The sequence below is a fragment of the Chrysoperla carnea genome, chromosome 2 (assembly GCF_905475395.1).
Source record: "Chrysoperla carnea chromosome 2, inChrCarn1.1, whole genome shotgun sequence".
NCBI lineage: Eukaryota > Metazoa > Arthropoda > Insecta > Neuroptera > Chrysopidae > Chrysoperla > Chrysoperla carnea.
The window spans coordinates 20,081,589-20,103,882 of NC_058338.1; the positions used below are offsets into that span (position 1 = coordinate 20,081,589).

The 22,294-nt window shown below is 28.6% G+C and overlaps 1 protein-coding gene across 4 annotated transcripts in view; it reads right to left on the reverse strand.

Moving 5' to 3' along the window:
* LOC123293219 (small conductance calcium-activated potassium channel protein 2) overlaps positions 1-20,806 on the reverse strand; it is a 219,322-nt gene extending 198,516 nt beyond the window's left edge. For all 4 annotated transcript variants that reach the window (XM_044873964.1, XM_044873965.1, XM_044873962.1 and 1 more), the window contains exons 1-2: positions 20,716-20,806; positions 3,007-3,503 (exon numbers count right to left, since the gene is read on the reverse strand). In XM_044873964.1, coding sequence (XP_044729899.1) covers positions 3,007-3,326 — 320 coding nt within the window. In that variant the 5' untranslated portion in view covers positions 3,327-3,503; positions 20,716-20,806. The remainder of the gene's footprint in view (positions 1-3,006; positions 3,504-20,715) is intronic.
* Between the last annotated feature and the right edge of the window lie 1,488 nt (positions 20,807-22,294).

Sequence of the window (22,294 nt, forward strand, 5' to 3'; positions counted from 1 at the left end):
ATATGCATCCATACAATTCTATAATTAAAGTAGTGTATCGTTGTCATGGAAATGAAACTCGCGCACGGTTCGAATAGAAAGTTTAAGTATACTGAAAATATTTTAATGTGTAATTGAAGTTGTAAGAGACAAGGCAAGTTTAGACTTGTGGATGAAATTATTTCCAAGGGCCTTATTTGCAAGGAAATATTGTAAAGGTTACAATAATAATAACTAATTGACGGTTGCCTACTACGTATTTTATATATCATTTCTCTAGCCTGTTCAACCACGGATATCTGCGTTAATGCAGAACTCCGCACGAGAGGATTAGTAGAATTTGAAAAAACGAAAAGTTAAAATAGAATTTTAAGAAACACTAAAAATTTGTTAAAAAAATTTTCGGAGTAACAGAAATACATTAAATTTTGCTTGGGATTTTTGTACAAGAATTACATAAAGGAGAGATTACGATATGTCCACTCAAACAATAATGTATTCCATTAACATCCGCAATTGATAATCGAGGTAATGGTATTAATGGAGTGTAAAAGCTATGTTATTAATACAGATGGTAAAACGTGCTTTGAAAATTGATATCTGTTGTTTGCCAGATGTATATCTTATCTATAGGTACCACGAACCGCTTGTATTATTAAATAAGGTAAATTTATTATCAACCCTATTATCAAAATTAATAATTAACAATAAGTTTTAAGGAGAGCTTACACTATTCACTTACAAAGAAATACACCCAACAACGTTTCAAATGGCTAAAGCAAAAAATGTAGTGTTGTGTTCTCAACAACAACAAATTTCATTAAAATTTCTACCTGATGCAATAAAAGCGTGCAGTACGAAAATCTTTTCTTCGGGTGTTTTTGTTTCCCTTTAGAAATATTTTTTTAATTGTATGTAACTTTCAAATTATTATACAAAATTAAAAAATTAAAAAAGTCTTTCCATTTTTGTCAAAAAAAATTTTGTTCAACAACTCAATTGAAAAGTATGAAAATCAGTTTTTATGAAATTTTCAACAAAATTAATGAGTTTATATTTTTATTCAAATGCTAAAAATATAAAACTTGCTGAGATAGCATGTTTGAAATACCGAGATAGTTTATCAGTAAAATAATCGAACTCCATTCTTTTAAGAGCATAAAAATCAAGTAAATATTAAAATCTGTTAATATATAACAAAAAGTAAAAAGATAAATGATCGTGAAATAATATAATACAAAAAAAAAAAATTCTTCATTATAATTGAAAAGAATCACTTGGGAAATAAATAGTCTGTTTTAACTTTCGTAAACAATCCATTTAACTATTTCACGTTGTGTTGTAAAGTACTTCGAGTATTTCACGTCTTAGTTCACGCCGAAAGATTTGGACATCCAAAATCTTTCATGCAAATGTTGATATGTTTCTCATACAGATAGTGAATTGAGTACTTCAACCTAAAAATGTATTACTAGTAACTAAACATACTATTAAGTTTCTAGAGAGGTTGTAGCCAAAATCAATCAGTAGAAACTTTTGTAAGAGACGAAACTGCTTAGTTAAAATCTATCTACATAACAAAGTGAAAATTATTTTTCAAACTTTGTATAATTTGTCAAAAACGGTTTAGTTTTGATAAATATTCCCATAATGTAATAAAGATTAGCTGAAATAAATTCTGCGTTGGGCAGAAAAAATAGGTTTAATGCGGAAATTTAAAGTTGATTTTGACATCCCTGAAGGTCTCTGGCATGTATATGATTCAGTTAATAGATCTTGATTCTCAACTTTTCCATATTGATGAAAATTTTCAAATTTTATTATATATTATTTGCATAGTAAAAACAAACCTTATCATTGTCTCACAAGACACAAGAATGTACATCACTTTACTACATAGATAAAAGACAATAATAGTTTGGGTGTTTATTTACTTGGACACTGATCTGGGGTTTGAGTTGTTAAGGTGTTTTTGTCTTTTTTTTTTTCTACAGCTTTTAAAAGTTTTTCAAACTCTTACTCTATAGTAAAACTTTTTTTTTGAAATAAACTTTATCAATTAACTTGAACATAAAACCTTTACGGAAATAATTTTATATCACATTCTTTTTAGTAAAAAATATTGGCGATGTATAAGAACCGCTCTCAATGTCTTATTTTATTTAAACAAAAAAAAAGGACTAATAAAAAAAATCAAAGAATCTGCACTAAAACCATTGATTCCCTACCAAAAGTCTGTTGAAAATTACTTTTTGAATGTTGATAATCAACCTAAGTTGGTTTGATTGGTTGGGTCTCAATTCTGATATTAGGTTAGGTTACATCGGCTATCTGCGGAAAGACGCTGGCACACTAAGGGTACACAATTCATTGCGATGATCGACTAAAAACCACAAGACGAACCATTAAGAGTTGTTCAAGAATAGCAGAAAAGATTTACTGTCGCATTGATTGATTTCAACTTTGAGAGGTTTTAAAAAAATGGTTCATCCTAGTGTGCTCAAATTAGGTATACTACTATCCAGTTTTGCTTAAGGTGCTGGTACATTACCTTAAACTGGATAGAGAGCGACTATCGTATCTTCCCTTACTTATTTCTGCAGTTCCAACGTGTTTGTTGTGCACTATTAAGCCCAAATTCTCGGCGTGTTGCCTCCTAATCATTGTACTGCGGAAGCTATTATATTGCGTACCCAGCGCAAGGCTCCTAATACCACAATATAGTGACAGGAGAGAGCGTATTATCGTTTCTTCCTCTTCTCATTTCTATAGTTTCTACGAAATTCTTGTGCACGTGATCTTGGTATGCTTGCGTTTTAATGATTGTTCTGCGGAAGCTACTAAATTGAGTAATGAGATTCTTGAAAGGGAAATAATATTTTCGGCACGCCATCGATTGCACTGTGCCGATTTCTTGATATCATTTAACTTGTATAAATTTATTTTTAAAATTTGTTTTTTGATTTACATAGAAAGAGAGGAAAACATTTAGAGTTTGATAAACAATATTTAAAAATCTACACTCACCTACAATGCATTTCAATATCCGGTACGGACCTACTATTCTCATCGAAGCATAACGAACCATCTTCTTCACTATCTGAAAACACCGATAACTGTGGATGATGTGATGAATTCAATATGGTTGTGCATTCTTGTCTCATTAACACTGGCTTTGTAGCACCACCGCCACCACCACCAGGCCCACATGACGATGACACAGGTATTGAAATACTTCCTGGACTTAACGTACCTCCGCCTCCAGGTCCACTGCCAGGTGGTTGCATTACAACTGGAGCGCCTGGAGCACGGACAAGTAAACTTGCCGTTTCATCGTGAGTTGTCATCACCGTAGATGACGTTGATTTCGTTTGTTCACTGTTTTAGGACAGTTAAATTCAACAGTTCTTTGTTGATAATTCTTCATCCGATGAAAACAAGTATTACCAATTTTAAGTCGATATTACCGTCGTGGAATGTTTAATTATATTGTTTTGGCATAGACCACATAATTATTTGTAAATCTGAAAAAATCAGAAGTAAAAAAGTTAATATACTTAAAAGTTTTATAACGAAAAATTATAAATAATTTCAATACTTCTTAAAATAATATGTTTTTCATGAAAAAGTAGAATTTTGCTTTCATAATCTTGTTCTTTATTTTAAGTAGGTCCCTATAATCAATTTAAATTAAAAATTTCCAAAAAAATATGAAAAATGTTTTTAATTAATAGCTCAAAATCAGCAGAGTTCTCACTTGAAAGCTGATTTCATTCTTTGTCTTTCTGATTATTTTTACCAATAGATATTTTATGAAAATGAACCTAACGAAACAGTTTCATAGAATTAGATTCCTAGGAAATTCCGAATTTCAAAACATTTTGCAGCTACACTCAGTCGTTTTGAAAATATCGAGATTCTTCACTCAACATTTTATTTAGGATTAAAAATTTCCGACAACTTTTGTTTGAAAGAAACATAAAATCAATTAGTTTCAAGATATTGTTAATTAGCATATAAATATACATTTGGCCGTTCATTCCGCTTTTGGGAAAATGACTGAAGATATCACAATTTTTGATTCCACATTTTTCTTAGGAAAAAACATTTACGACAATTTTTGCTTGAAACTTTTTTTCATATAGTTGATGGTTTCCGGGATATTGGCCAAAAGTTTTTATGTACATATAGCGTTAATTATCGCAACCCCAGCACTTCCGAAACTGTGCGTTAGTAGGGTCTTATACTAGATGCCGAAATCTTTCTTCTTTTTTGGCTTTGAATAAGTTAACGCAAAAACATTATTTTTAGCGGACGTTTCTTCAAAATTGATACATAAACATAATGCCATAGCAGTAATATAATTATTTGGAAAATACCTATTTCATTAAATTCGTGTTTATTTCATCAGAATCAAGATAGTAAAGTAATATCCTACGCCCAATGAACAGGATATTCGTATATTCGGATATTCGTGTCATTCTGTATGCATCTAGATACATTTGATACAACATAGACATAATAATGATGAAAATTGTAAGCTGACAGCCTACTAATTAACCTAAATTGAATAATAGGATACATACATACATTCAAGTACGTATATGTATGCATAATATGATCTCTCTAGAGATAATTACAAATTAAATAGATGTTCTTAAAAAAAATTATATCATTTGATACATACATTATTTATCATTTTATCATTTAACTAGGGTTGCCCGATTTTCAAAATAGATTAAACCAACGTAACCAAATTTGAGTGTCTAGCTTCAATATAATGAACACGCACACAGGAATTTTAGAGGTTTACACTAAGGATGATACGGAGAAAAAATTTCAGACTTGGATACGGATATATGAATACAGTTATATCGGTTTCAGTTACAGTTATAAATATTACATTATTTCGGGTATCCGATATTTTGGGATTCGGCTACGGGACTCTATAACATCTCTATTGTTTAAAATACATGCAGTACAATGTCGAATTGGGTACATTACATGCAGTCGTTTGTTTTTCACGTATTGTTTGGAGATCAAATCACTCGTACGAATCTTGTAATTGCAATATTTCATCTAAGTTTCTATAGAATAAATTTGAAAATAAAATAAAAAATTTGACAATCCTAAATGCAGTATTTTATATATTCATAATTATTTGCTTCATGTTTTACACATTAAACATTTTAATTACTGTAAAATTAACGTCCATAAAACATCACTTCTCTAAAGAATTGAATATTTACTTTTATACTATGTCCTAGAGATTGTATAACATTATTTCACCGGAAAACCAACGAAGTTGTGAAATCTGCAATTAAATCACATATGTAATGAATAAAAGATTCAGCCAATTTGAGCCGTTTTTACTAAGATGAAATTTTTATGACACAAAATGTTTATACGATTTTTATATCATACTGCAATCGTCAAAAAAAAAGATAAATGTATATGAATTCCTATGAATTGACAGAAATATAGCGGATTTGACAAATCAAATCATTTTTAAAATCGTTTTTGTATCATTTAAAATTAGACTCTCTAAAAAAACAATTGAAGTTTGTCAAAGCGTAACGATATCAAAAATTTATTGTTTTCGATTTTCAAAGTAAAAACAATAGCTTTGGAGCAGAAAGTCAATAAAATTAGCTTAAGGAGTATTTTAAGTATTTTAAACTATAATTTTTAATTAATTCTACTAATTATAATCACTTGATAAAAAATCAGCTTCAACAGTTTCCAATTTATATCCATATTTGATGCAGAGTATAATATTATTCACATAATAAACAGTTTTATGTGAACGCCAAACAACCTCTATATACGTATACACTCCCAACTACTAAATATATTCCGTTCTATTTTCTAATACTTTTATTGTGGATAAATTAGTTTAGTCAAGTGCTTAATTAAATTTCGAGAAACCGAAAAAAAAGCACAGCATTTATGAGAAAGGCGAATTTTCACCCATCTAATGAACTTTGAAGGTACTACGTCACGCTATATGAAAGAAAGGATGTGTAAGCTTACAATGTGTAAAGGATGTGTATGTCACGGTTTGATGTCATTTAAGACGCCATGATATTCTACAGTGTCTTAGAAGTAAGGAATTGGTTTTTTTAATGCAAAATACATAAAGTAAATAGTTTTTTTTTTTTTAATAATACTTTCTTGGTGTAAATCAGATACTAATATGACGTAAAAGCGAATTTTAAGAAGTACTGTTCACGTCATCATTAACACATTATAATTTTTCGAGATATATATGATGAAATATTTTTCGAAAACTTTGTTTAATGTTTTTTTAAACGGTTAAACGATCAAACGCCATTTGAATTTTTCAAAAATATTGATATGAACCCATTTTAAGTATAGCGTTTTCTTAATAGAATTTTCTTACAAAATTAACAAAATAATAGTTATTTTTAAGGGTATTTTGAATGGTTGAGCATCGCCATTAATAAAAATAATAAGTCCATGTCCAGGGGGTGAGACACCTGCACTAACCTCCCTCCTCGTGACGCTAAAGGGGTTGCTTTAAATATTAACTGTATGAGATATATTTTTCCCGTGCAATAGTAATAATTGACCAGAGACGTAATGGGTGAACACTTTGCTCTTATCTTATTCCTAGGTGTATACAGAAGTAAAAAATACATAATGTTAAAGCTCTTATCACTGTAGTATATTATTCAAATTTGGCACAGTGCCAAAATATTTAATACAACATTTCCACTTGTATGCTGGCATTGCTGGCTGACTCACTGAGGACTAGCTTGATAAATAATAATTGAACAAATTGGAGAACATTTCTATTTGAACAACATTTTATTATAGTGTCATGTCTACTACTTAACTTACTTGTACTAACTATTATGGTATGACCATTGAATGTTATCACTTCAGAATCCTCGAGTTGTCAACAGTTCCGATTTTAATGACATTTTTATACCATGTACATGAAATATATCAAGGTATACTAAGTTTAGCCACAAGTTTGTAACGCTTAAAAATATTGATGCTACGAACAAAAGGTGTTCATAAAATCACCTAATTAGCCCAATTCCGTCTGTCTGCCTGTCTGTCGTATGTTCTTTTGTACTTTTCGTGACTAAGTTGAAAAGTTTCTGATTTATTAATTAAAATTTTTAAATCAAAATCGAAATCGAAACTACTCGACAGGATTCCGAACAATGGCTCATTTTAAGAGTTTATTGATTGTACTGCTATTTCAGCATGTGTTTTTAAATTGATTACAAGTGTAAAACTGGAAATGAAGACATTTACACTATTTACCATAATCCGATTGTATTTTACAATAAATCATTGTCTATTGTAATAATAAATCATGTGAATTAATATTAAATGTCATTTAATTTGTGATTTTACTTTCTGATAGGATGCTATTGTCTTCATGTCGAAAACCGAAATAAAGTATTTGATATCTTTACGATTTAAACGGCTGGAAATATAAAATTTTATAAAAGTTGGATTGATAATACCGATTTTGATTAACATTTTATTTGGATTGATATAATCTTTGGTGAATCAGTGGTTAATCAGCTACGGCTTTTATGTCTAAAATCACACAAACTTTTTCACGTTTCCAATGTTTCAACGAGCAAACTTAATACGATATTCTTATTAAAAGAGGTTTTAATTTACTCGCTACAAATTTTACTCTCCATTAAGTCTCTTACCTCTACAACGGCTTTTAATGCAATAATTTAGTGCATTTGTCTAATTTATAACACAAAAATATGTCATTATAAAATTAAATTATAGAAAATACCATTTCTAATATTGTATACTTAAAATTAAATTATCACAATTAATAAAAACTTTTAATAAGAATAAGATAATTTGATTAACATAAATTTATCATTAAAATAGTCTGTCTAGACATTTAAATGAAACAGACAAATGTCTGAAGAAATACTAATCTAGTATGGTTCCATAATTTGTTAAAATAAGTTCTCTTTGAGACGTTTTTGTGTACTTTGAAAGGGAAATGACACTTGTGTGCATTTCATTCGTTAAATAATGTGCATTGGAGAGCCACTTAAACAGAGGCCAACTTCTTTTTTTGCCAAAAATTAGACGATTTTTTTTACTTGCCTTCTATTTCTTCACACACGGGAGCCCTTTGATTTTTGATGGAGGCCCTTAGGTGAAAGGCATGTCTCATTTTTATTTGAAAACAATTATTTGACATATATTCTCTTCTAAATAAAAATTCCTGTTATAGACTTCTATTTAGCTACATTCGAATTCTCTTTATTAAAAAAAATATTATAATATGATTTGATTTGTCTACGGAATCCTAAAAAATGTTTTGTATTGTTTTAATGAAAAGTTTAAACATAAAATAACATTTGATTAATTTTTAATGATAAATATTTCATTAAATTTTATTAATTGAATTTCATTCATTAAAATATGACTGCATTAAATTTTCATCTAACTATTTTAAGTAACTCAATCGCTTTTCACCTCTCTAAAAATTTAATACTGTGTTTACAATGTCTACTAATTCTTTAATTTGAAAAATCATTACTTACTACCTATGATCAAATAAGAAAAATAATTAATAAAAAAAAAAAAATCCAAATCCACAAGTAGCAACTTCAACAGATTTAGAACTACAGCATATACAAAAAATCAGTCAATTTAGCTTGGACATAATGTTTTTGCTCGGTTATTTGGCCTTCGTTTTTTATATTTTAATTTTTTCATAAAAAATAAAATTTTGTAGGCAAACAATGGTTTATAATTACATTAATTGTAATTAATTCGCTTGGAAAATTAAATTAAAGAAAAATAAAAAGGTTCAAAGACCTTTTAACCTGTATATCACAAGATGTTTTCAATACTATAATACTTACACAACGCAGGTATAAGAAACAGTCATTATTCTCCTACTCTTAACATAATAGCATAATATAAATAACATTATCTAAAGAAAGTAATATTTTAACTAAAAACAAGTACGAAGATTAAAAAAGAAAAGAGTTAAATTATTGAAAAATATATAAATTATTTATTAATAAATATTTTATTCAAAATTTTCCGATGGGTTTGGAAAAACAAATCAAAATAATTAAGAAACTCTCACAAGTGACACGTTGCTATCTGAAATGTATATATACTTCACTAAAGTGAATGTGCAGTAAGTTAGGCTGATGCTACTCGGGTAGCGGTGTAGGTAGAACCGTTGTAAACTCACCTAATATTAAGTGTTAGCATAGAAGCTGCATATTGAATGAAAAAATATACCCTTAAATGGAAATAAAAGTTGAAAAAAAGTTAAATACATTAAATGTGTAAAAAAATCGGTGTCATCCAAGAATTTGGTCACCAAAATCACCGAGAAGCGACGTTGCCTAACTTTTTTCTCACTTTTTAGTTAGTTGCTTACTTGATTTTATTTTACATAAGTTTTCCCGTATACAACTTTGAAGAAAATTTTTCACGTAAATTGTGAATGGATTGAATACTAAAACAAAAATACTAATACCAAGAAAATAGTATAAATAAATTTAATTTAATTTTATAAAAATATACAAAGAGAATTTAAAAGAAAGTGATGGACATAATTTTGAATGAAATAATTTTTTACAATGTTTTTTCTGTATTATGACCTTGAAATTAATTATAGTATGTATATAAGTTGGTTGCACCTATGTGAATACATATTAATCTTTAACTTAGGTCAATTATCGAGGGCACTTAGTGAAATTGTTTGTTTTATGAAATGGATGTTTTCATGAAATTTTTGCGTAAAAAACACGAAGTATTATATTATTACATATACTCACTGTCAAAAAAAATGCCACAGTTAAAACATTCTAAGCGTACTATCATATGTTATGTTATAATAGTAACACTTAGAATGTTTTAAAACAATCATTTTTTTTACATTGAGTATCATAGGTGTAAAAATATTCACTTACATTAATTCTTTTTATTGCTTCAATAAAAAAATATCTATAAATTAATTTAATCATTTGAGAAAGAACGAAAGTTCGTAAAGTCATTTTCAATTATTTATAGTAAAAAATATCTGTTTTGATTACAGCCATTCTAACAAAAATATATACCAGTAATTTTTTTACTTCATGTAGCTCGTATCCCAAAAACGATAATTTAGAAAATTTTGGACCTTACAAGACTTTTGATTAGCATGTTCTGAACTACCTTTTAACCCGCCAGAGATTGTAAGAGGTTCGAAAATAGCCTACCACATTGAAAATAAAAATTTATTACCAATGTTTTAAGCCCGATTGCTGACGGGTTAACAAATTTTTAACAAAATTTGCCAAAAGGCGGAAAATTTTGAAGGGCTCTTTAAAAAAATCGAATTTATAAACTATATTAATAATTAACGGAACCAGTAGATGTTGTTCAGCCAGAAAATTGGTTGTTTTTTTCAATTATAAGGAAAACAAATTTTTTACTGTACCCTATCTACTGGATCCAATTGTGAATCTCATCATACACAAAGACGAAACTTCTTCGTTCAGGAGAAGTTTCGTGACAAACACACGTACAAAAGAATTATATATATAAAGATAATAAAGTTATGTTAAATCATTTGTGGCGTTTTTATTAGGGTTTAATAACAGAGTCTTATCAAACACAAAACAAAGGTGTTATTTCTACTTGGCAGTTGAATGTATACAATACTGTGTAATAAGACAGTAATAATACTATGAGTGCCAGGTGATTAGTTAAAAGTGTCTTAAGCAGAGAAATGATTCAAGTTTAATCGGAGATATTAAAAAAAATTGTTTATTTATATTCCATTCTATTAAAGTTTAACTTGAAGTTGGTGGTGGTAGCTTCATTTTCTAGTCACTTGAGAAAATACCGGTGATTGTAGATACTCGCCACCCCATCGAGTTGATAGAGAAAATATATCGTTGAAATCGACAAAGGAAATCGAAAGAAGAATGAAAAGTGGTAGCGTGTGTCTTTGACTGTTTGTCCATTCAGACTTACGTTGCGGGTTCGAATCCAGGCAGCGGCAGTGTGAACAATTATGATTAATGAAGGCGGTAGAATTGATCACATTGTCGTCGCTTGGATAATAACGAAGTAACCGACTCCACCCACATCAAAATGTAATTGTAAATATGTTTGTAATTAAATAAATAAAGATTAACAAATAATGATGTGGGTGGCCTCTGTTATATAGACGTATTTGTCAGAGAAACGGTTGTTAAACCCCATTATTATTATTATTATTATTATTATTTAAGTAGTCTTTTAAGCATATTTCGAAAAGTCATTACTTTCCGAGTTCTTGGTGATTGAAATTCGGAATATTTAACGTCAAATAACTGAAAAATTAGACGTTTTTTTCATTTTCGTTAGTTAATTAAAATGAAACACTTTGTATATTTTACAACACTTTTCGCTTGCATGCAGAATATAAAAGCTGATACACGGATTGTCTGATTGTGAACACTCATTCGTTAAATGCGTTTTGATTACAATCAATGACCCATTTAACTACTGCAGGCAAATAAAAAGAAAGCCATTAACCTCTTAAATTTATTTTTTTGTTTCTGTATAATTAGTGTGATTAAAAATGTGTAATTCATTTTAGAATTTTTTTGGTATATTAAGGTTTTATGAGCGCTAAGGTGAATAAAAATGAATTATTCATTTTAGAATTTTTTTTATATATTAAGGTATTACGAGCGCTAAGTTTACTTGTAATTGAAAATATTTGTACCTTATTTTCAACTTTGATGATGTTTTTTTGTATTACTTCATTAATATGTAGACAAAAAATGAGAATAAATTTTTTCGATTTCTGCCTTGATTTTCGAAATATCGAAAGCTAAATAATTATCGAATTGTATGAAGGTACATCGAGGTATACTGATTTAATTGTTAAATGAACTGAAATTTGAATGGATTTGAAAATGTGCGACAAATTTCTGAGGTATCGAATGAATAAATCGATCAGGGATATCACTCCACGAAAACGTTGTTTATCTGTATTTCAAAAATTACTCATGCAATCGTCAAAAAAGTCTTTGATCATACCTACCACATGTAATGTAAATTACAGTCAAAATCGGTTATAACGACATGAAAGGGGCCAAAAATTTTGGTGGTGAAAACCGATACTCGTTATAAGCGGTATGTTTATATATATATTTATAATAAACCATCATCGTTGTCAAAATTCAACTTTTTGTTTACAAAATTTTGTGCGCCTGGCCTAGAAAGTAGCCAATTCTTATCTAATTCATTTAATTTATTCAAATAATTCAAATAATTCGCAATTTTTGACAGTTCAAAATGTCAATTTCTTGATTTGTTGACAAAATTTTGATTTGTTGACAAAAAACGTCTGAAGTGTCTAAAAGTACATGCATGCATTGATGTTGTTGTGAACAGCAGGTTGTCTATCAACGACGTAGGTTCGCTATAACCATACGTCGCTTTAACCAATTAAATGTGTTTTTATCGGTATGATCTTTTGATTTTCGTCGCTATAACCGGTTTTGACTGTAAATTAAAATAATATAATCATCCACGCTATTGTATGTAATCAATACTTTCTCATCAACATAATGTGATTTATATAGTCAAATAAAATTTACATACACTTGTTTATAGTTGCATACAAACAAATTATAATTACAATTTCTATGTTAAGTAATATGCATTTTACATTTTAACACCAATACCTGTGTGTAGTATGTGTTTATAAACATGCATAGGCGTTAATATTGCATTAATTACTTACTATGTCTATACATATACCTTATTTCTTATCCATTAATCGAGCTTTAATATCATGACGTGCATATGTAACTCTTTTATCACGAACATATATGTTAAGCACAAACTTATTTTACACATTAAACTTATTACATGACAAAACAAAAACCTTATATAGCGTATCCGAATCAAATGGTCGTAATATGAACAACTTATACTGAATATTGCTATGCTGAATAATGCTGAAAAAAGTGTATCAGATAATTTAAATAAACAAACTGTTTATGTAAATGCGACCCTAATGGTCTCTACATTGAACTTTCCAGAAAAAAGGTTTCCGAACATACGCACACACACACACAAATGAGTGCACACAGTCATTAATCTGAATGTGGTGTGAATATATTGTTCTTCTATAAAACGCAATCAGCCACCGTGTACAAATTTTTAGTTTTGGGTTTCCTGAAAACTAGTCCATCACTTCCCGAGCGTTTATCCAAAAATTAAACGACATATTCTTTTTATGCAATAAATATATACTGAACTAGCTGTGAACTACCCGCTTGGCTGGGCAACATCCTCAATTTTACTCCTCCCACATATCCCCTTGCGTAGGGGTTACAGTTTTGTAATGTCCACGTCATGCTATTTTATTTGATATCCTACTTGGGTATATTTGAAGATATTCGATAATTCATCCCCACTTTCTCGCTCCATTTTTCCACCCCCGAAGGTTAAAAATAGATAAAAACAATCCTTGAAGCTGGTTGTTTATCTTTTCAATATTTGAGCTTCGATGCACAACTTTTTAAGTTTTTGATGCACATCACTTTAAACCCCTCTTTCTACTCCTTACTCTACTATATTATGCATGTATTATACAAAAAAACTTCCTCTTAAATCACTCTATCTATTAGAAAAATCGCGTCAAAATCCGTTGTGTAGTTTTAAAGATCTAAGCATAGGTAGGGATAAGGGACAGATAGACGGATTGAAGTGACTTTGTTTTGTACTGTGTATTGATTACATTAGTAACAGCCAAAGTATAGGAAATATTTTGTGATCCAAAAGAGTTCCTAAAGACCTTAACTTAAAACATGATCTCTAAAATACTACGCTTGGTAAAGTAATCGTGTAAAACAAAAGAACCCACCAATTAAATAGTTTCCTTTTAAGTAAACCATTATAGTGCGAAGTCGAAAAACGAAAATGAGTATTATGGATTCAAAATTATGTATTATTAAAATGTTGAGGACATATCTAGGACATTAAAGATCTTATCAATATATAATTGTTCTATTTAAGTCCCTTAACGACAAACATTAGTTATATATAATTATTCAATATAAGGTAATAGAACATTATTACGGGATAGTACGAAAAAATCGATATTATTTCTCTATCCTGCTTTTAGCCACGGGTCCAACAAGTAATTATTATAAATATAACCTTTCTATCAATAAGACTTTCTTACATTGAATTAAAACAGAAATGTCGATTTATAATTCAATGAATAATCCGGAAAAAAAGTGTCAAAAGTGGAAAAATGAGGAAATAGTAGCGATTTGAATGAAACTTTTTGTAACATGTTTTTAAGACCCCATAGAAACATTCAGCCAACCTACTCAGAAGGGGGCATAAGGCTCCAGCCGGGGACAAATGTAGCCCAAAATTTTTTTTAATGTATTTTGGCTTAAAATTTTCATCTGGTAGATATTTTTGGTCGCTGAATACGAATCCGATAGACCCATAAAGTAGTAAGTATTCTTAAGTTAAGTGAATATTCTTCCGTTAAAATTAAAATAAAGAATGTATACAAAAATTGAAACCATCTATTTACCAAAAATTTTTTTTGTCTTTACATTCTAACACGGTTTTAATTTTGGGACACTATCAAGTAGCAAACAAATAGTTGTTATCTATTTTAAGAAACCACGACTATGAGTACATAATTTTATTAGCTGTGATTTTTTATATACTAATATATATAAAAAGACTGACTGACTATAAAAGGACTGACTTACTATATTACACGACTGAGACTATAAATCAAATTTCTATATTTTAATTTTTATTATAATTTACTCCATTTTGTCATACTTGTGAGTGCACTAAAGATTGAAGCTGCCTTAGAAGAAGCTATTGAATTGTTATGCACATAATAATACTATAATGATTACAAGTATGAAAGTTTTAGCCCATTATTTTATGAACTTTTGTTAACTTATTAACTTACAAATTACTATGTTATAAACTTACTTCTGTTATAACTTACAAAATAATGTATTCTAGGTATATAGTAATGTGTTTAATAAGAGTTTCACTTTATTTTTAATTGAACTTCATCATTTATACAAGATGTCCGTAAATTCTTGAAAAAGGTTATATTAGGGCTCATTTTCTTCCTAAATATGATGTATCGTATAAAAATAATGTTGTTTTGGGCGAATTAATCAATTTAGTGAGTTGGTGACTGAAAAATAGGAAAAACTTTACTTCATTACACGGGAATGAAGTAAAGTTTTACGGCATCGGGAATCTCGAGGGACAAAAAGTATTTTGCATGGTATTTTTTTTCCGAGAAGATTTCACAAAAAAGTATTATAAGCTTGTCATGATATAAATATTTCAAGGAAAACTTCTTTAATGCATAAGCTTTCCAAAAATAAGTGCATTAATAGACAATTTAGAAAGTAAGCCAAAATATCATACATAGGCCCAAAATATAAGTTTATTATATTGGAAGCTGTATTTGAATCGAGAAATTTCCATTTTAAGGTGAAGGAAATAATAACAAAAGACAGGTTTTCGTAAATTAATGGATGATTTGATTGAGTTTCTACTAGTTAAAAAAAAATCAAAAATAATATCAAATGAATTTGAATAGGTTATACAAATCACGTGATGAAAAAAATCCTAAGGATATGGAATAATTAAGAAACCATTTTTATTGATTAAATTTCTAGAATTTTAGGAATAATCATCGATTAATTGACATCGAATTCGAAGGCTAATAGTTCTTGAGCAGGAGGCGATTTTCTCAGAAATTATTACCTATTGAATCCTTTTGAAATCCTCTATTAATGAGTATCAATCGAAAAAAAGTTTTATTTTCCATTTTAATCTTTATTGAAATCCATTTGAAATTTGGAATCATAATGAATGCTCAAATTAATTCAATATTTTTATGGAATTCAACTTGAATTTTAATTTTTTCTAATGAATTCGTTTCTATAAAATTAGATCTTAAAGATTCGCTTTATCTTATATATTTAAACGAGCAATTCTTGTATATATCAATAATCGGAAATGGATGCAACGATTTTGATGAAATTTAGTATGCGGGGGGTTTTCGGATGCGAAAAATCGATCTAGCTAGATTTCATTTTATCAAACGTCATTTTATCCATGTGTTCAGGAAAAACTGAAACGCCAGCAGCAAAATAAGGCTTTTTTTGACATCTATTGGCGAGTATATACATCGTTGGTATTGTATAGTATGAAGTCCGTGAGGCTTTGTCAGGTTTGGTTGATATATAGCTGTTGTGCTATGAAATAAAGTACATTACCGGGACATTCAAATTGGTATTTGTTTGGAGACATTTTAAACGGTTCTTATATTAGTGATAAAATTTGTGTCTTTTTATCTTTAAAAAATATCTTAAGATCGTATCTTAAGAAATACCGAGCAAAGCTTGGTCATCCAAGTACTTTGATAGTTATACGTCATAGCGTATCTTCAAGAAATGAATTTAAAGACAGGAATCCGTATTTTTATCCACGGGGTCAAAATAATCAATGATATATTTATTACATGGTTTATTGTAATTACTAAAAATATTTTGATTAATAAATCAAATAATATATTCAATAAATAGATATATTCACGTTTATTTTATGTAGGGTTGTTATCAATTTTATTTATGATTCTAAACATATTAGATAACAATAATAAATTATCAATAGGTACCAATTACTGTAGAATTCGAATCAGTAATTACAGATTAGTAGTGCACTTCGGATTTTCTACCATCATTATTAGAGACATGAAAATTTATATAATATGTAATCGATAAAATATAGACATTGCTGATATCTAGTTCAGATAAATGTATCACATTTCTATATATCCTTCTATTAGTGAATAGACTAATTGTGTTTCGAATTAGATCTATATAACAGTTATTCGACACTTCATTATTGTGTACTATCTGTATTAAAGTAATAATAGGTAGGTACATTGTTGTGTAACTAATGATGAGCCTATCAAAAAAATTTTATTAGAATAACTAAATAAAAGGTGATTTTTATTATTCAAAATATAGAATAATATTCAAAATTATTAAATCATTTCATATTTTATTTTCTTTGTATATTTATATTACGCCCAAATTTTAAATTTAAGGAAATGATAAAATAAATGAAAACTGTTTCGAGAATTTTTAATAAAAATAATATTTTTTTAATCCATCTAAATATATATAAATATTTTATTCGTTTACGTATTACTTATGGGCCCAAAAAGGCCAGGGCGTGGAAAAGTGGGGGGTGGAAGTGAATACGAAATTTTGTATATGGAAAATCCATGTATATAACTTTTATCATTAAACTAACCTGATTTTTATCCTTTTTTGATCAAAATTACCCACCGGGTTTCATCAAAATCCAAAATTTTTTTTTTTCGTTTTTCTCGATTTTTTCTAAGGGGTACCCTTAAAAAAATTGCAAAAAATCGAAAAATTTTTTTTATCTCCAATTTCGATAAAACTCAGTATATAACGAACTTTTGACGCAAAAAGTACAAAAATCGCGTCCATTTGATGATTGGTCGAATAGTTTTTGAGATACGGACTAAAATCGATCCAAATTTTGCGATATCTCAGAAACTCTGCATCCAATCATTAAATTAACCAGATTTTTATACTTTTTGGATCAAAATTACCCCATTCACCAAGTTTCATCAAATTCCAAAACAAAATTTTTTTTTTGTTTTTCTCGATTTTTTCAAAGGGGTACCCCTTAAAAAAATTTCAAAAAATCGAAAAAAAATGTTTATCCCCAATTTCGATAAAACTCAGTATATAAGGTAATTTTGACCCAAAAAGTACAAAAATCGCGTCTATTTGATGACTGATCGAATAGTTTTTAAGATACGGGCTAAAATCGATCCAAATTTTGCGATATCTCAGAAACTCTGCATCCAATCATTAAACTAACCAGATTTTTATACTTTTTTGATAAAAATTACCCCATTCACCAAGTTTCATCAAATTCCAAAACAAAATTTTTTTTTTGTTTTTCTCGATTTTTTCAAAGGGGTACCCCTGAAAAAAATTTCAAAAAATCGAAAAAAATTTTTTCTCTCCAATTTCGATAAAACTCAGTATATAAGGAAATTTTGACCCAAAAAGTACAAATCGGGGGCACTTGGTGACTGGTGGAATACGGACTAAAATCGATACAAATATTGCGATATCCAAGAAGGAACGTGCGTACAAAATCTCAGGCTTCTAGACCCAGCGGTTTATATAGATATATAGTATAAAAGTTAGATATATAGTATAAAAGTATAAAAGTTAGTTTACAGTAGAAAAGTTTAGGCACATTATACACATTCTTTAATTTTAGACACAAAAATTAATGTCCTTAGCGAGCACCATTAGAATGAATTTTTATTTCGAATTGCATTTCCGTAATGTTTAAGAATTGCCCATATTATATCTCATACAATCAAACCGATACGCCAATAATTAGAAGTTTGTGAAAATTCAGCCATGATGTTTGTTTATAGTTTGTTAAAATTTAATGAGAATTTTATATTCCTTTCAATAACATATTAATTAGCACAGGCTTTCAAATAATTTTTAAAATCAATTTTAAAACTGTTATATGATTATTAATATTCATAAATTAATTATAATTTTGTAATATTCATTTGTGTTGAATTCATTCGTTGTAAAAATGTAACAGTACCTATTGAATGAACGTAGAGATAAGCTACGTAATTTAAATAAAAGTACTTCCATAAATAGGAATGCAAAATTAGCAAATCCAAATTTTGCTTATGTATAATCAAAGTATAAGAAAACAAATGTTGGCAGATTGAGATTTCAGGTTCATCTAACCAGCATCTCAAATTGGGATATTTAAGGTATGAAAGTGTTTCGAATTGATCACAAAATAATCATTATTAGTTAATAGTCTTAACCATTCGGTCAGCAACACAACAGAATTGAAAATGGAACTCATATTATTTGAATTGGTCACGAAATGATCATAAGTACTCAGTTTATTTTGATAATTGATCAACATTATTAACATATTAATAAACAAAACTAAAACAAAGTCAATTTTATAAAAGGAAAACTCAAAATAGAATCCTTAAAATCGCGAAACAAAAAATATCCTAGAAGATTGCAAGGCAAAATTGGAAACGCATTCAATTTTGATGTTTTGATATGTATATCATTTTTGATATGGTAACATGGCTGTTGATGATTAAAAATTGTCTATACAAAGTAAATTGTTAGTGTCTCTTTTGCATTTAAGTTGCAATATAAATTTTTTGCATGTAAGTTGCAATATTTCAAAAAATATTTATATGAAACTGCTAGAACTTCTTGAGCCTGTTGCCAGTACCAAAATAATGTTAATTGGAAAGCGGCAAGCATTAATTTTAGTTTCCGTGATAAATTCATCAGTTTTTGTACTGCATAAAACATAAAAAGAAAGGTCGATAAACTTTGTTTTCATTATAATTTCGTCAATTTAATGCAAATGACTTGAATTTTACTTTTTTCAGAAAATGTCAAATTGTTCTATTATTTGACGTTAAATAATCCGAATTACAATCGCCAATAACTTTTTGCTTAGAATTCATTCCTATGTCGATTCCCGTTGTCATTTTCAGCCCTAAAAAGGGGTGGCTACCATCTCCTGGACAAATTTTTGTTTTTATAAAGACTCATTGACCTTTCTTGGATTCCGAGGTATAAATCGTACGGCTCCCCACTATTTAAGTTTATTACATAAATAAAAATCGTAATCTGTGTTCATGTTGTTTTACTACAATACTTACAATGAAATTTTTCTATGGAAGTTGTAACCAAATAAATGTAGATAGATTGTGGTTGGTGGTTGGTGGTTGGTGTTTTATGAAATTAATTAAATGGAAAAAATCTATCATTTGAAAAATGGGTGAATATTTTTGTATCATTGAATATGGTTTCATTCAATTAGTGATATCAAATTATTATTACGAAACATTTAATTTCATGCATTAAGTATATTGTATTTTAAAATGTATATTTTAAAATGTATATTTAATGCCAGTTTTAAAATGTATATTTAATGCCACTCATAATTGTTACATGCTGGACCTAAGAACACGCATTTTGGAGATACGAAGGGGTAAAATTTGAAACATAATAATTTAAACCGCCAAAAAATACACACAAAATATAAACTAGTGAGCAATTTCCTTTCGTTTCATTGGAGCCGACTTAAAAGGATAATTGCGGGTTCGAATCCAAGCAGTGACAGTCTGATAAATTATAATTAATAGGGCGGTAAATTAACCAGACTGTCGTCGCTTGGATAAGAACGAAGTAACCGATTCCACTCACATCATAAATTGAATTGTATATTCAGATGTAGTTTAAAACAAATAACAAGTAAAGATTAAAACAAATGATGTGGGTGGCCTCTGTTGTAGATGGATGTCTGAAATACGGTTGATAAATTCCATTACTATTTTTATTAATATTAACTTCATTAAAAGACAAAAACAAACACAGTTTTTTTATTTAATAACTTTTCTATCTATTTAATATAAAAACATTTTTATAATTAAATAAATTTTTCGTTCGAGTTTACTAATTATACGTTACAGTTTTTCTAACAAAGTTATAATTGGTTCGTTGAGGTTTAAGAATGAATCGATACTAATATAGTAACTATAGTTATAAAAGACAATTATTGTTGAAAACTTACACATTAAAAAAAATTGCACTCTTCGTTCAATTAAAAATATGTTTCGTAAAATCTTGATGATAATGATACTTGTTCTTCAAATCCTGTTAGGCCTCCAATCATATTTGTTTATCTGGAAAAAATAAAGAATGGTTCTTAGAAACTTTATTGTCTTTTATATTTATAAAATTAACTGTGTTTTCCTTTGTATTATCACAAAATCTGCGTCTGACTTCAGCTGTATGTATAAGCGCAGTTTCAATAAAGTAACTTTTTGAGAATTGCATTGGACGTAATTATTCATATTTTGTTTATATTAGGCATATACTACATTCACTATCGACATCAGTTAAGTTTTTCTTCTAGATTGATGACAAAAGTGAGTGGAATCGACAATAATTAGTTTTTCTCTCACCAAATTTTTTGATTTATTACCAAAACGTATTATTCAAAGGCTTGAACATGTGTGTGTGAGCAGTAATAGTTTGGGCTAATAAGTCTTGATATTATATTAAAATGAAATCAATGTTAGAAATATGAATAGCTACTAATCATCTTATTATTTTATTTATTAGACAAAAACCCCGTTGAAACACAGTTTGCTTTTCTTAATATAACTTTGGATTGGAATAGAGAAGAATTAACAAAAAAATTTTCCATTTCTTAAAATCTCTACCTACAGATGGACTACAGGTAAAAATTCCAAGAAAATTGCAACAGTTCGATATAGGAAAACGGGGCTTCAAAAAAACTTTTTTGAAGACTACGGGATTTCAAAGCCGGGACTTAAAGGATCCCGTACAAGCAGATAGAAAAATGGAATTCTGTGTAACTTATTCCAAACGCCCTAAAAAAATATTCTTCGAATCGTTATCTAATTTTCAATCCCGACCACTAAATTTTTAACATCTATTCTATGTACATATAATATTTATAGTAGTGTAGCTTTAATTACCCGAAGTACGTAAACTTCCCGTTCAAAAATTTTGTACCTGTGAGAGCTTTCGATCAAAACGACCCGAAGAACATTTTTGGGTCGGTTTAAAAAATTTCACATAAAGCCGTTTTCTATCTAATCGCGCAGGGTCCTTTGTAAATGATATAAAAAAGTTCAATTTCTAACAAATTCAGCTCCCTATAGTATACCACTTCCAGGTACACAAACCTGCATTATTATACCTTCTTTGGTTTAAGTTTTTGAACTGTTTTTGGAACGTTAACATCGTATGATCTGGAATATTATATTTTGTTAATATTATTTACATTTGAATCACGCTTATAAATATAAAATTGGATTTTAAGTCTGTTTGCCAATATAAACACCAAAATTAATTATATAAATTTTTATTTTGTTCCTTTGCGATGAATGCAAGTGGACTGAAGTACTCGACATTAAGAGTGTAGAGCAACATAATTTTGTTTTTAACTTTTTACAGTTGTTCAGATAACGAACTTAAATAATGCAATTTTATTAGGTAATAATTAATGAAATAGTTTTATAACATACCAAAAACTTTTAAATAATCCATGATTTCAAAAATAAATAAAAACAAAATTGAATTTTCTTATTACATATCTTTTTAGTCATATTTTTACAAAA